Genomic DNA, 14,254 nt, shown 5'->3' on the forward strand with positions numbered 1-14,254 from the left:
AGTTAAGTTTCTAATAGGGAAAGTGACATGTAAGAAGCCTTTGAATTTGTACACGTGCCCTTGACTTTTAGAAACTAAACTGCATTTAAATCTGCTTAAAAGAGAGCGTTGAGATACTCAAGCTTCCCTTCAGTTGTGCTTCAGTTTGATTTCTTTTTAACTCGCCTGTGTGTTCAGGGCGGTTGCAAATACTTTAAATGAAAACTATTGTGATTGAGGAGTAATGCCTACAGCCGTACAGAACATGATTATGAATACGATTCATATGAATGCGATTCATATGAATGCGATTCATATGAATGCGATTTATATGAATGCGATTCATATGAATGCGATTCATATGAATGCGATTCATATGAATGCGATGCACTGACTCGTGGCTCCTGGAAAGGGAATAATTTTGATGGACGATTATTTTGCTAAGAAGAATAACACCTATAACCTTAATGATAGCTTTGATACAGCAGTGTGTCATCTTGATGTTTCTCATATCTCCCATTAGTATGCTTTTACCGCCATTAACATTATATGTGCAATCTATTAAACCCAATAAACCAATCAATTGGTTTAATGGGTTATCAAGAAGGTCAAGTGATTTTTGGATTTTTCTTTGTAACAAAATTACAAACCTATCCTTCTCTTCGCCTTCCTACCAAACATTTATGTCGCACAAGGTTTGCTGGTGTCGAATGAGAGGAGACTCCCACTGAGCTGCTACTCCAAATGTGATTATAGAGCCTTTTGAACATAGCAGGTGATGATATATTAGGTGTGATTGAGAGATTGAAAAAAAAAAAATACTGTTAAAGTTTAACTTCATATTGCCCACTAGACTGCAAAAAATGTTTTCAAAGCGTAATAAGTCCAATCATTGTTTGGGGCCATGTCCTTTTAACACTCAAACGAGAGACACAGAATAGAATATGTTATATATTGTCGGTATTGGATTCAGTCATCTATGTGAGACGAGGGATTCAGGGCGCGGGGCAGATTGTTCCTCCTTGACAGATGAGGTCTACCTTTGAAACTGTTCACAGAGCTGTAAAACAGACCTATTGAACACTGACAAGCTTGAACCAATTCACTGCGACACTCGAAAATCACTGTGGGCCAAACATAATGGAGTCCTCCCCTCTGCACCTGATCCAGCCCTCACCCGGTGCGTATTGCATTCGGCGTCGAGAAGGTTGAATTTATACACAGGACACTGGTAGAGAAAGACAAACGTGGGCATCCACAGGCCGAAATATCCCTTTACCCTTTTACACATACGTGCATAATCAAAGTAAATAAGTTTGAAAGGAAGAGGACCCAGAAACTTGTGAGTTTATCTAACTAGGTCACCATCTAAACACATGCAGTGCCCTTGGTGCTGCTTGAAATAGACTCAGACAGTGCTCCTTTAAACCTAAGACTGCTCCACAACATTTGAAATATACCAAGTCAATGGGAATTTAAACATAGGGGAGCTAGTTAAGATGGTACACTGACAGTAGAGGATAACATGTCTGAAGAGAATGTGTGAATATGGTCAGAACCTTGACTTTTCATCTTAATTTTGATGTAGAGAAAAATAAATGAATTCAGCTCAGTTCGGCAGCAAACGTATACTCCACGGATGGAAGGGGATTGTCTTCTGGGTTCCTTTTATTTTTCATCACTGTACATGCAATGCTGAGCTCCACAGTATTTCAGCTCCACAATATGAGAGCTGATGGGAATCTAGAAAGCACACTGCTGGTGGAGGGAGGCTTACCGCAGCTAAGCCACGATTAGGTTGACTCTCCTTGGAGTGATCACTGCAGCGCAGGTGAGGCTGTTATCTTTTGCTGCCATGTGTAGCAGAAATGAAATTACTTAAGCGCCTCCAAAATCTGCCTGATGAGTAAGACGTTCGCCAGAGGGCCATTTCAAACATGTTTCGGATCAGTCACCTTGTGAACCTCCGGTTTAAATGTATGTATTTGTTCTGGCTAGCACTAAGTTTATAGTACCTGGTTTTTTTTTATATATTTTGTTTATTATTGAGTTGGCAGAACCTCATTAGTGTGCCTGAAGCAATTTTGATATATTCAGTGACACAACTTTTCCAGTGAGTCATAATGGCATTTGCATGATGTGCACAGTTATGCATATTCATGAGAAGAAGGCTGCGTAAGATGAAAAAACGTCGGGTCTAAATTTGTCATTTTCAGCCGCAGTTTATAGCCCGTGTGCTCCAGTACAGTAACTGTCAGTGCAGTGTGTCGGAGTCATTTCATCAGTTATTTTTAAAACCAGACAACAAAAATATAATTAGAAAAAAAAGAGAGGCACATTTAGGATTGAATTCCTCTGTGAGTCTCTGCAGCATAATAATATTGGTCTAAATCTAAATTAGGTTACACAGCTTAGAGTATGGGACATTTCTCCGTCACTTTGGAAGCACAGAGTGACCTTTTGCCTTCCCCCCGGGGCTCTGAAATTGTGAGGGGTCCCAGAATGGTCCTCAGCAGCATTTTATCTCAGTCCCGTGACGTGTTCAATCAGTCAGTCGATTACCTTACCCAATAAATCAGGGACCAAACAGGACTCACACCCTGGCTCTTTTTTAATAAATGGGACAGTAAGTCTATATCAATTAAATCTCACCATTCAAAGCCTATCCTCATATTAATTGATCTTAAAGTTCACATTTCTCCAAATATATATATATATTTTTTCCCCAGTGGAAAATCTCGTGCTCTAACCTGTCTGACTCATCCACGCAGTCTGCGCTGCAAAATTGCGCTCCACCTCACGACGTCACATTAAGTATGACTCGTATCAATTTTTTTCTCACCTCTTTTATGGACACGTATTAAAACCGGCCCTAATTATATCAGATCTGAAAGATACATGTCAAGAAATATTCCCGCTGAGACAAACTTTTTTTCAGTGACAAACTCCTTGGTCAGCATTATGTTACCAGTCAAATAGAATTAAAGAAAATACTCTGTACAACAGATTATTGGAAGTGAAAAAAAACATACAGTTGCAGTCAGTATTTTACACATTTACAATGAAGCTTCAGTCCAACCAGTTACTCGAGACTTGTAGATGGAAAATCTGGTGTGAGAACGTAAGGTAGTGGTAAAGACAGGAGACCTTTGAAGGAGAGACTCGATCTAACTGCTAATGAGGCGTGATACTGCCTCCTGGCAGCAGCCTCAGACTGCATCAAAGACTACATCAGACTAAACAAGGCTTTAAAATTAATGAATAGCTTTGTCTCTGAGGGGTAATTTTCCATCATCAGCATTGGCAAACCCCACTGTCAGGAGTGAAGCACAAGACGGTGCAGCATCTTTGCCGTGCGCATTTATCCTGATTAATTCACAGATCACAGTGGGTCTGCGCCCGATAATTCTCACTTTTCTTTCTCCTTTTTTCATTTCAGGGGGATTTTCTCCGGGGTATTGGTCCCGTTGCTCTCCAGAGAATATGGGGGTATTTAGGTTGGCTTGTTTGCCAGATGCGCTGAGGGGCCCCTCTGTCAGATCAAAGGGGTTCTGGCCTACTACGACTTGACGTGTAACACATATTGATAAAGGGACTTGCAGCTTCCCGATTAATCGTGGCAACAAGTTTAAAAAGGGCTTTGCTGCTTTCTCTAGTGCAATAATGTTTTCTCTCGCCTCTTTTTTTCCCCCCAGATAAGAACAGACAGAGCATGAGACAGGTGCAACGGGGAACGCTTTTCATTTTAACTGGCTCTCCAGTTTGACTTTCTCGCCACAAATTGCACTACTTCCCTCAGATGGGAAATACATTGAGCATGAGCACCCCTAATGCTCGCCTTCAATTGCAGTCTGAGTCAGTCTTTTAAGTTTGTCTGCGTCACTACCCCCAATAAGCTGGAGGGCAGTGGAACTTTTTAGTGAAATACCACATAATTGGCCATTCTCATGGATGATCTAAGCCAAGTTATTCCACTATAAAATGAGGCATGTAATAAACTTGTATGAATCTGTTCGTTTCAGCCGTGGCTCCTCTCTCATCTAATATAGTGTCATTTGCATGCCTTACAGCCTTTTGGCAAATAAGACTATTTACAGTAAGACTGTACAGTGAGCAAAAGAGAAAAGTGTGATGCTACCAAGAGCCTTTTTTGCCCCCCTGCTTTCGCAAAACAATAATTAGCTACTTTTCGAGTCTACTTGCCACAATAAATCACCCTCGTCTCTTGAAGCTGCATCCATCTATGCTGCCAAGGTCATTTGATGGATACAGGTCACATTTACATTTTATCCAGCGACGTATTAGTGTGTGCAACTGCAGAGTAACAAAACCAGAAAGTCCATTATCTCCTGATGCCAAAGTAGTATAGTAAACATCCTCCCTGCCGAGGTGAGTCTGTAATAATTCTGTGGGTGCTGCTCTGTATCTCGCTCTGTGCATTCAGCTCCCTGTGGAGGAAGTGAGTGAAAGGTTGAATTCTTATTTCAGGGATCAATAGAGAATCTCGGCAGAACTTACAGTAAAGATGCATAAACTGCAGTCTCGCTTTTGTTTACCTGTTCCTCCCCATTTCAACTCTCTATATTTTCTTATTTCCTAGATCGGAGCTATGTTCATTACTTTGGGAATTCATACCTTGAGTTTGAGGGTATTGACCTCAGTGCACTCAAGCACATTATTGTGAGATTTCATACCCAAGCGGCCCGGGGAACTATATTTTATGTGGACCAAGGACCTGCTAATGGGGACTTCTTTTTCGTGAAGCTCTTCATCTTGGATGGAGTCTTACAGGTAAAGCTCCTGTGGCATATTTAAGCTGCATGGTAGTTTTTTATGGGTTTATAGTAAATACATTAATAAAATGCATGACCTCTGTCTCAAATGTTTCAGTATACCTTTTGCTGTAACCAGGAGGAAGGGATCACATTGATCAATACATTAAGTCGTGTTGACGATGGCCTAGTTCACATTGTTCACATCAGGTATGTTCTTTTTGCTATTTATTTTACGGAGTGAGTGTTGGTGTGAATGTTCAGATTTGTGTTGTGGTCAATTCATATCCAGCTTGTTTATAGAAAAGGAAATGCTGCTGCAATGTGAGATGTTAATTTAAAAAAAAAAAGGAGATAAGTCGCAATTTAATTTGGCAGCTTTTAATTGAACAAAATCTATCAACGCAGACATCATTCCAGATACAGTGTGTTATGTATCTACTTCAGGCAATAGTACATTTTTCTATTGAGAGAAAAAAGATCTAAGTTCACAATGATAAGCGACTTACACTAGGTCTTAATAATATACAAATTGTGTTCAAATACTGTTAGCACCCTAGGTGGTATTACCCTGATCCTTATCTGAGCCGCTCGTTTCAAGTGTGGAAGGATTGTTGGTGTTGAAGGGCTGTGACTAATAAAAGGAGACCTCACATAATTGTCAGGAATCACCAGAATGAGATTTCAGATTTTTATAACAAATGGCCTTACATGCTAAAGAACTAAAAAACAAATGGCATAAAGTGCCCCGTTAAAATGCATTAGTGATAACTGATCGTGTTTTATTGGCTGTTCTAAAGTCTTCATATGCAGTTTTTCATTACAAAAAGATTAACACTCGAGAGTTGAGCACAAAATCAATGTTTAAATGATTTAAAGTGGGGCTGTGGCTCCTTTAGTTATATTGTTCCTAGGGCCATGTGCAATCACGCTGCCAACCCTTTCCATTATATTCTGACATGAGAAAGATTGTGGTTTAGTTTCAAGACACAACGATTATTATGTATGAGCTGGAAGCTGAAACAAAGCGGCTAATGTTCTACTCATATCAAATCAGTTAACTCTGCATTTAAGGAGAGAGTGTAGAGACTTTTTAACATTGTAATCTTTTTTGAGCCAGATGTTCTCTTTTGGCAAAGATAAAGAATTGCACTGCAGTTCTTTTTTTTGTAGACTTATCTTAAGGGATGAGATTAAAAGGCAGAGCCAGAATTATATAAATCAACTAATTAAAGTTTGTGAAGATGAAATTTCAAAAGACATGAACGGATAAAAGGAAGGTACTGAAGGTGATTATGAACATACTGTATCAAAGGTGAGCAAATTATTTCCTGTCGGAACAAAGCTGACTGGGAAGGTTGCACTGCCCTAAATATGCAAGAGCATCCAGAAAGGCCTATCGTGTTTAAGGGGCTACAAGGCTCCACCCCTGTTTTTTTCTTCTTCTTTTTTTTCCTGCAAGAAAAATACAACAGCAGTATGAATCAATCATAATGTTCTATACCAACCCCTTGGAGACATTGCAAGAAAAAGAGCTGTCATAACTAGAGGGTTGGAAGTATGGAAAAATGGTTTCTAGTGTCACAAAGCAAATTCTTTGTAATTGTCTGATGGCCAAGTCCGTCCATCTTTGTCTGATTTGACCCAGAGCTACAACACCATGGCCATCCTCAACGTCGATGCCTAACTCATTATAGACTTTTAATATATCTTGCCGTCAAAGACGCTTTTCAATATGTTAAATAGAAACCCAGTGGGGCTGACTTCTCAAGGACAGTGAGCACAGTGCCCTCTGGCTGCTGGCCAGGCCGCTCTGGCAGACTGCTTCTAAATTAACCGCTTCTCCACGCCGGCTCTAGAGAAAGGACTTATGCAGCTTGGAGTGAGTGCCCCGAGTATTTAGCCGGCATATGCAACAGCCTGCAAAGCACAGGCTTAACAAATCAGACTTGATTGCTTCACGGACCTTCCTAACTTCCACTCGGGGAACAAGGGTATCAGGAGACACTGACTGTGCATCTGTGGCCTGAGTACCCTCAAGCTGCAGATGGTTGGTCCAGAATCTGCACTTGGGTAATTATCTGCTCCCCTGTTGTTTCAAAATGGAGAATTGCTTTTTTGAAAATCTATGAATGGCTGTGGGGTAGGTCCAAAATAGTTGTGTCAAGGCTCATAAGACACAAAACAAAATGGAGTTCTGCAGTGGCGCCACGGAAAAAAGGATTGTGGTTAATGAATGCATCAGCAGAGTAAACAAAACAATTATACTCATTTACCTGAGTTTTCAAATCTCAACATCTGACAATTCAGCCTCCTTCTCAGGCAACTATGGCCAAATGTTTATTTATAACTTCTTTTTTCTTTTTTAATATGCTCTCTCACAGACAACACTTGACCCCCTGTGAAGCAGAACTTACTCTTTGGGGCCATGAGAAAATCAAAAGTTCGGCAAGTAATTACTGGTTGGGACACACGATACAAAACACAACCCACATCTTTACGGGAGGTCTGCCGCAACATTATCGACCTAATCAGGTAAGACTCACAAGTACAGTTTGGCTTCTGTACTACCTACTGATATATATTGAAAAAATAACATCATGCCAAGGCACAGATCAAATGTCAAAATATTTTTTGCCCCTTAGAAAGCGAAACCTTTCCATAACTTTACTGGCTGCATTGAAATAACTGAGATGAATAACCTGAGGAGCTTTTACACATCTGATGCCATCGCCCGCAGCAACGTAGACCAATGCAGGTAAAGTCTTTAGATTCTTTAAAAAGTTATTCAATAACCTTTTTCTTTTGATTTATTTTTTAACACGCCATTTGTGTTTTTTGGTAAAACCAGGATATTCGGCTCTTCTTGGCACAAGCACAATAAGTCACATTTTGCTTTGTCTGATGCATGCGCTAGTAACGGACCACCCATTGTGACAAATGGCGCTTGAGTTTTCCTCTTTTCTTTGATCAAAATCAGTCAACTTGTTGAATTGCTGCACCTTTCTTTTACCCATTTAATAGAGTCTAGTTCACATTTCTATCCTGAAAAGCAAATCATTCTAATGTTAAATTAATCTGAAGTCAAACCTTTGTGTACTTTCACAGATATTCTTTATATGCTGGCGGAGCCTCAGCAACAGGCTCCTCAAGTTTGACAACTCAATCGACCAGCCCTGACACACTGAGCACACCAACAATGGCAGCTCCCACACAAACACCAACCCATCCTCTGCATGAACCTCAAGTTTGCCCTGACGGTTTCTGCCGCAACGGAGGAACGTGTCATCAGCCGCAGCCCCCTGGTGGAGCTCTGCCTTCCTGTCACTGCCCGCTTCACTTTACTGGAACTTTTTGTGAGAAAGGTAGGCTTGTAAATCTGTTTTTGGGGGGGTTTTGTTTTTAGCTGACAGTGCTTCCCAGTTTTTATACATAATATATAAAACACATACACAGACACACACACACAAGCTTAAAAAGCTTAAAAACCTACTGCACTGTGACCTCCACAATGGTATCTTCAAGAGCCAGCCAACAAATTGTGTTGGATAATATATGCTGAGCCTCTTTGGCTAATAGGTTTCACTTTGCTGGAGAATAGAGTCAACTGCATTAGGAATTTTGAGTGATGTGAATTATTCAGGATATGATTAATGAAATGAAAGATCCGTATAAGCAGCTTGAACCATCGCTGTGTGTCCACGTTCACCTCCAGCGCTCGCGGAGAATGAGAGTATGACCTTGCAGCACTTGCTCAAGATTCAGCCGCAGCCTTCATCCCTGTCCCCACCAAAAATATTTATTTTGTACCAACCACTCCCAATGCTAGACAGCGGGACTAGACACACATACTAAGGAGTTTTTTCCTTTGCCAGCTTCTTCTCGGTGCGCTTACTGTGCAGCGAGTGAAGTCTCTTTCTACCTCTATCGGCAAACGTGATCTGCTCTGACAGTGGAGGAAAACGGCGTTCCCGCCCTATGCTACCGTTTTCATTATCTGTCAGCAACAACAGTAGTGACACTACACTTGTGAATCGATTGAGTGCATGCTTGATACGCGACTGACAGACATTTCAGATGCTGTATTGTGATCCTCATGCTCGACTTACTGCACTCTAGCTATGCACATGGTATGATTAATCCTCCAACATGGATTAAAAAGGTACGGACATTAATTAAATACGTTAATATAGAATTACATGTGTTCAATCTATGTGGTTGCTATGTAAGAGGATTTCGGTGTATTACAACTGATATGCAAATGATCTCAAACAAGCCGTTTGCTTAACCCCTCCTCCGAGCAGCGATTGTCCAAACATAGCTTAGGATTCATATTTAGGTCTTCTCCATGCACAGTGGACAATTGTCTTCAAGGCTTTCTGCCAAAAAACCTTTGCATGTCTTTAACGTTGCAAAAAGGTGTACTATTTTAAACCAAACCATGATCTTTTACTAAAAATTGCCAAGTTGTTTTGTAACTTAACCTTAACCAAACTGCGACTGAAAACTGAAGCCTGTAATGCATTTCATTCTGCAAAATCCATGGTCCTGAGCTGGAAATTAGGAGTGTTTTTTCTAGACGTACCATCATTATCTCTGTAAGCTACATGCAAGAATTCAAGCTTGATGTAACAGCAGTAACCAAGTGGGTTATGACATAGTAAACATTTCTACACCTGTAATATTACAAAAAAAAAAGTTCTGTGGGGGAAAAAATATCAACATGGCATCGTTGCGTATTAATTAAAGTTCCCCCAGGTACTTTATTTCAGTTGTGAAGGAGTCCTGTAGGTTTGGTTCAGGACAATGAGTCATCCTGTAGGATCTCTTTCTCAACTATGGTGAGGATTTTTACCCTTTTTTCTTCACGTGCCCCCTTGTGTAAAACACTATACTCTTCCTGAGCAGCTCATACAGTACTGCACTAACAATAATTTCAGTCACGGGTATTTAAAAACAAGCTTTGAATAACAGTGACTGCCAAATGTTGCATGTGCTGTACATTTTGGGCTAGGGGGAATATTCCCGGCGATGGAAATCCTTTATTAGCATCTGAAAAGGTTTCAATAGTGGAGGCTGGATTGATTTTTCACGTTCACAACCCTTGTACATGATTTAGCCCGATTGCATAATCGTGTAGCCTATTTACCGAATACATGGAAATCTGACAGCGGGCTGCTCAAAGCTAATGTTAACAACCAATAACATGGCTTGAGCAGCGCGTGTGCACCTGACACCTTCATTCGACACCTCTGCCATGTGTTCCAAAAATGCTAATTTACAGGTGTTTAAGTCATCTACTGAAATGTTATTTGTCTCCTCGGGCACTGTTACAAAAAAATTATGCTATTTTCAAGACCTCACTCTCATTTGTTTTCCCCGTGGGAGACAGCCACATCCAGGAAAGCGGTGTCACCCCCCTCCCGCCAACATGACAGAGAAACTGGTTTGCTGAGCCAATTATTAAAGATGATTTGACCAAACGCTAAATGGCTGGTAGAGAACAGAACATGATTAATTCATATATTGATTCCCTCGTTTTATTGATTCATTTATTTCTCTTCTTCAGCAACCCATCCGCTAGTTGCCTGTGTGACACTTTGTGCTCTTAATGCCCACCCTACTTATTAAAAATGAACCCTTATGCCTTATGTCCAATAGTGATTTTGTATATATAAGACAAATTCCCACCCCCCATACCTGTAAAATGAACCTGTTATGCTTGATTCGATTATACATTCTCACAAATGTGTAATTTTATTTTTTCTTGGTTTTTTATCAGTCATAAAATCGCGGGCTTTACCCTCTGCCTTTTCCTTCCCTGACCATAGAGTTGGCGCCGGCTTATCCCTCAACTCTCCGCACTCATAAACATTCCCCTTTAAATACAAGCAGTGGCCTTTTAGAGTCGTTGCTGCTGAGTTTGAGGAATTTCTCTTCCTCAAAAGCTCCTCAGTCTGTTCTGTGCAATCTCGTACGAGCACTCATCCAGCCGTGCGCTTTGCAACTCTAGCGTAGCCCACAGACGGAGTCCAGAGGCTGTTTACAAGCTGACGAGGTCTGTGAAATGTGTGTGGCTACGGGAACTGTTCGGGGGAAGAATCCTGTCCTCACATCTTGTTGAATTAAGTAATAGCCACAAGAGGAAAATAAGGCAAGTCACCCCATGCTCTTTGGTAATTATAGATCCATCATCCTACCCAGCGACTAATGATGTGGACTTGTTTGTGTCCTAGATTAAATGCTGACATGTCACACAGCCCGTGAGACGAAACACTGGCTGGGCATTTGTCTCTGCAGCCTCTTATATCATTGAAGACAGTCTAATCTCGTACTGATGTAAAGAATGTCATTTCATACATGTTCTCATGTAATCTATTAGTTTGACTTAATATTAAAAGAAGAACATACTAAGGAACCGAAAAAAGGCGTTACAATCTGTATAAGATATGACACCCTCCTCGTACCAGATTAGGTCACCACTGTATTCACTGATATACAGTTGTTGGAGTACTTTGAATTCCAGTACTGTAAAAGTGCATATTGTTTTATTTATTTGTTTGCTTATGACACTGGAGGAGGACATGCAAAAGAAAATAATGTGTTATGGATGGATAGCGGAAGCTCAATTGCAGCCCCCACCCCTGGTTGGGCTTCTACATACAGGATAAAACAACTAAACCAATTAAACTGATTCAGAAAAAGACCCATATATATATATATATATATATATGTATATTGTACATACTGTATATGCATAGCCCTACAGGGGTGATATCATGTGAATGTAAGTATATATGCACAGGTGAACATGCAGTGGTTAAATGTAACCATGTATTTTTTATTCAAGTACTGTATTTAAGCAAAGGTTGAATGTATTTTATACTTCGACTCAGACAGATATTGTTTTTCATACAAATCAACCAGGGTTTTTACAAAATATAATGAACTGCCATAGTTTAAACTACTTCTACATACACTGGGTAACGAATCCGAGGTCAGTCTTCACGACTTGGTACAGTATACTGTATGTGGTCTGACCGGCTCCTGTATTCACTTCCCATTGCAAGATTTAAGACTACAAAAGGGATTTGTACTTCTGGCATTTTCTAGGATTTTTTTATACCAGGTAAAGCTTCAAACTGCCCTATATAGCTCAGATGTCAGGGGTCATACCATGTATTACTGGGAAATGTCTGCACACATCTGATACATCACAATATCAACAGAATCACAGCAGTGATGTCTTTATATTTTATTCATTGAAAGTTGTCAATCCAGTGCTTTCAGCGGGTATCTTTGGTGCGGCCCATACGTAAGAAGCTTGACATGTGATAGCGGTGAGTCGTGCTCTTTGGCCCCTGGCGATACACCATTAGAAAGGTGCAATGAAAGGTGTCCAGGCCATCACGTGGTGGTGTGTTTGATATCAAAAATCCAACCATAAGACGGGGTTGCGTCAAGATAAACCCAGTTCACCTGGGCATAGTCAGAGTTTTAAAGCAATGATAAATTACCTGTTCCAAGAAGACACTGTAGGTCAGGGACCCTGCCAAAGACATTCTGTCAAGTATGTAAGCATTCAATTGAGAGCTAAGTGATCACACAAAAATTAGTTAAGGCATAAATGGCCACATGGTAAAGAAGTAGGCATAAAAGACGAAAACCAGCGAGGCAGGAAATTATTCAGACTTGGCCTGTATTGATCATGACCTCCTTCTATGGCTCATTACCTCGTGTCCTTACTTCTCATATATATCTGAAGCTGGGATGTAGGCTGTTGGCCAGGAAGGAATCATAAAATGAAGGTTGAGAGCAGAGTTCTGTCCCATTTATGTCTTTTCAACAACTTTAACCGAATCACAACTAATACTAATACTAATACTAATGACATTGGACCCTCCTTTTATTCCTTTTCTCATTTGGTTTTGTGTAACCTATTTCAGTATATGGGTTTGCCAAATTAGTCAAGTCTATTGAAGTCAAATAGAACTTTATTTGTCCCCAAAGGGGAATTGGTTGTGCAGCAGTAATCCAAAACACACATGACACACAACACAATAAATACATACTTGTAATTAGTGTGTGTTAAGGTACAGCTAAAAGTCGGATAAAATACATATAATGGAATAAAGGAAACGGATAAAATATAAAACTAAGAAGCCGTATTTACGTGTTTAGCAGTGAGATGGCTAAGGGTATAAAGGAGTTTTTATATCTGTTGGTTCTAGCTAGTGGGTTTTGAAGCGAAAACCAATATTAGTACATTTTATGTGTGTATTTATAACAGTAGTCAACACCAGATGATAGCTGGAGGTACGGTGACTGTGATTGAATTTGATGTGATTAATTTTTACAAAAAACATATTATGCAATATACATACAAGGACCTAAGAGAATGTTCTTTTTGTTGGGAGGAGAAATAAATAATTCTTTAAGGGAGCAAATAAAGAAAGACATTTGAGGGTGGCGGGTGTCTCTGCTTTTGGTTTGACAGTAATGGGACCTGATGAGAGGTTGTCAGCTTTCTGCTCTGCCAGCACACTGGCTAGGTGCTACCAGCTCTTTCTGTTGGCAGCCAGTGTGTGTTTGCTGTAATTAATGTGCCTTACTCACAAATTGCCAACAAACATTACAGGATTGATTCATTACTTTCATTCCAAAGAAACTTCTTCTTCCACAAGAAAACAAACACAGTTTCTTTGTAATTTGAATTATTGGCTGTCATGTCTGATCCACATAATTCTCAGCCACTCTGATTGGTTGGGAAAAGGGGCAAGAGTAAGAAGACTGCAAAAAAATCAAAACAGGATTACGATCACTTTTGGTAGAACTACAAATTCTCTGGTTTGTTGGTCTGCTGAATTCTCATTAAACCCAACATTTTTTCTTCTGATAGCCTGTTAGTAAGAATAACTGATACATACCCAGAGATTGTGTTGTTCCTGTTGCCAGAAATAAAACCACTGTGTCTGACTCACAGTTGGAGCAGGCCGACAGTAAATCACAAAACACTTATCCGCTCTGACTTACCAAAAATAAAACCAATATAGAAAGGCAGACTAAATGTGTTCATGGTTTTTCCTAATTTTGAAGCAATTCCATATAATCTTGTGGTCATCTGAGTTTGTACAAATGCAAAAAAACCTGAAAGGCATTAAAATGTCTCTGTTGCAAATTTCACATTGGAATAAGTTTGAACCTGATTTGGGCTATTTCTTTTAACAACAGTATTGAGTAAGTTCTTCCTGTTGCCACGGATTGAACCTCAGTTTGTCTGTTACCATACCAGATGTTCCCTATCAAATTTCTCAGTATTCTTTATGTTGCCTTTCTTTTACTTTCTAGTTGTCTTCTAAATATTGTCAATCATTCAGGTCTGCTTTGAAAATCCATTTGATCCGACATCAAAGCACCAACAAAAAGTGAGAGGAGTTGCGAGAGGATACCCTACACAAACTGCACATTATGAATTGTCTCCGCTGGGAATAAAGTGCACTTAT

The 14,254-nt window shown here is 40.0% G+C and overlaps 1 protein-coding gene across 1 annotated transcript in view; it reads left to right on the forward strand.

Moving 5' to 3' along the window:
* Positions 1-14,254, forward strand: part of eys (eyes shut homolog) — a 137,912-nt gene that overhangs the window by 79,712 nt on the left and 43,946 nt on the right. Inside the window, exons 33-37 of the mRNA XM_035605482.2 lie at positions 4,580-4,770; positions 4,870-4,961; positions 7,136-7,286; positions 7,397-7,509; positions 7,860-8,116. Of these exons, the coding sequence (XP_035461375.2) occupies positions 4,580-4,770; positions 4,870-4,961; positions 7,136-7,286; positions 7,397-7,509; positions 7,860-8,116 (804 nt within the window). The remainder of the gene's footprint in view (positions 1-4,579; positions 4,771-4,869; positions 4,962-7,135; positions 7,287-7,396; positions 7,510-7,859; positions 8,117-14,254) is intronic.

Source organism: Scophthalmus maximus, chromosome 10 (genome assembly GCF_022379125.1).
Source record: "Scophthalmus maximus strain ysfricsl-2021 chromosome 10, ASM2237912v1, whole genome shotgun sequence".
Lineage (NCBI taxonomy): Eukaryota > Metazoa > Chordata > Actinopteri > Pleuronectiformes > Scophthalmidae > Scophthalmus > Scophthalmus maximus.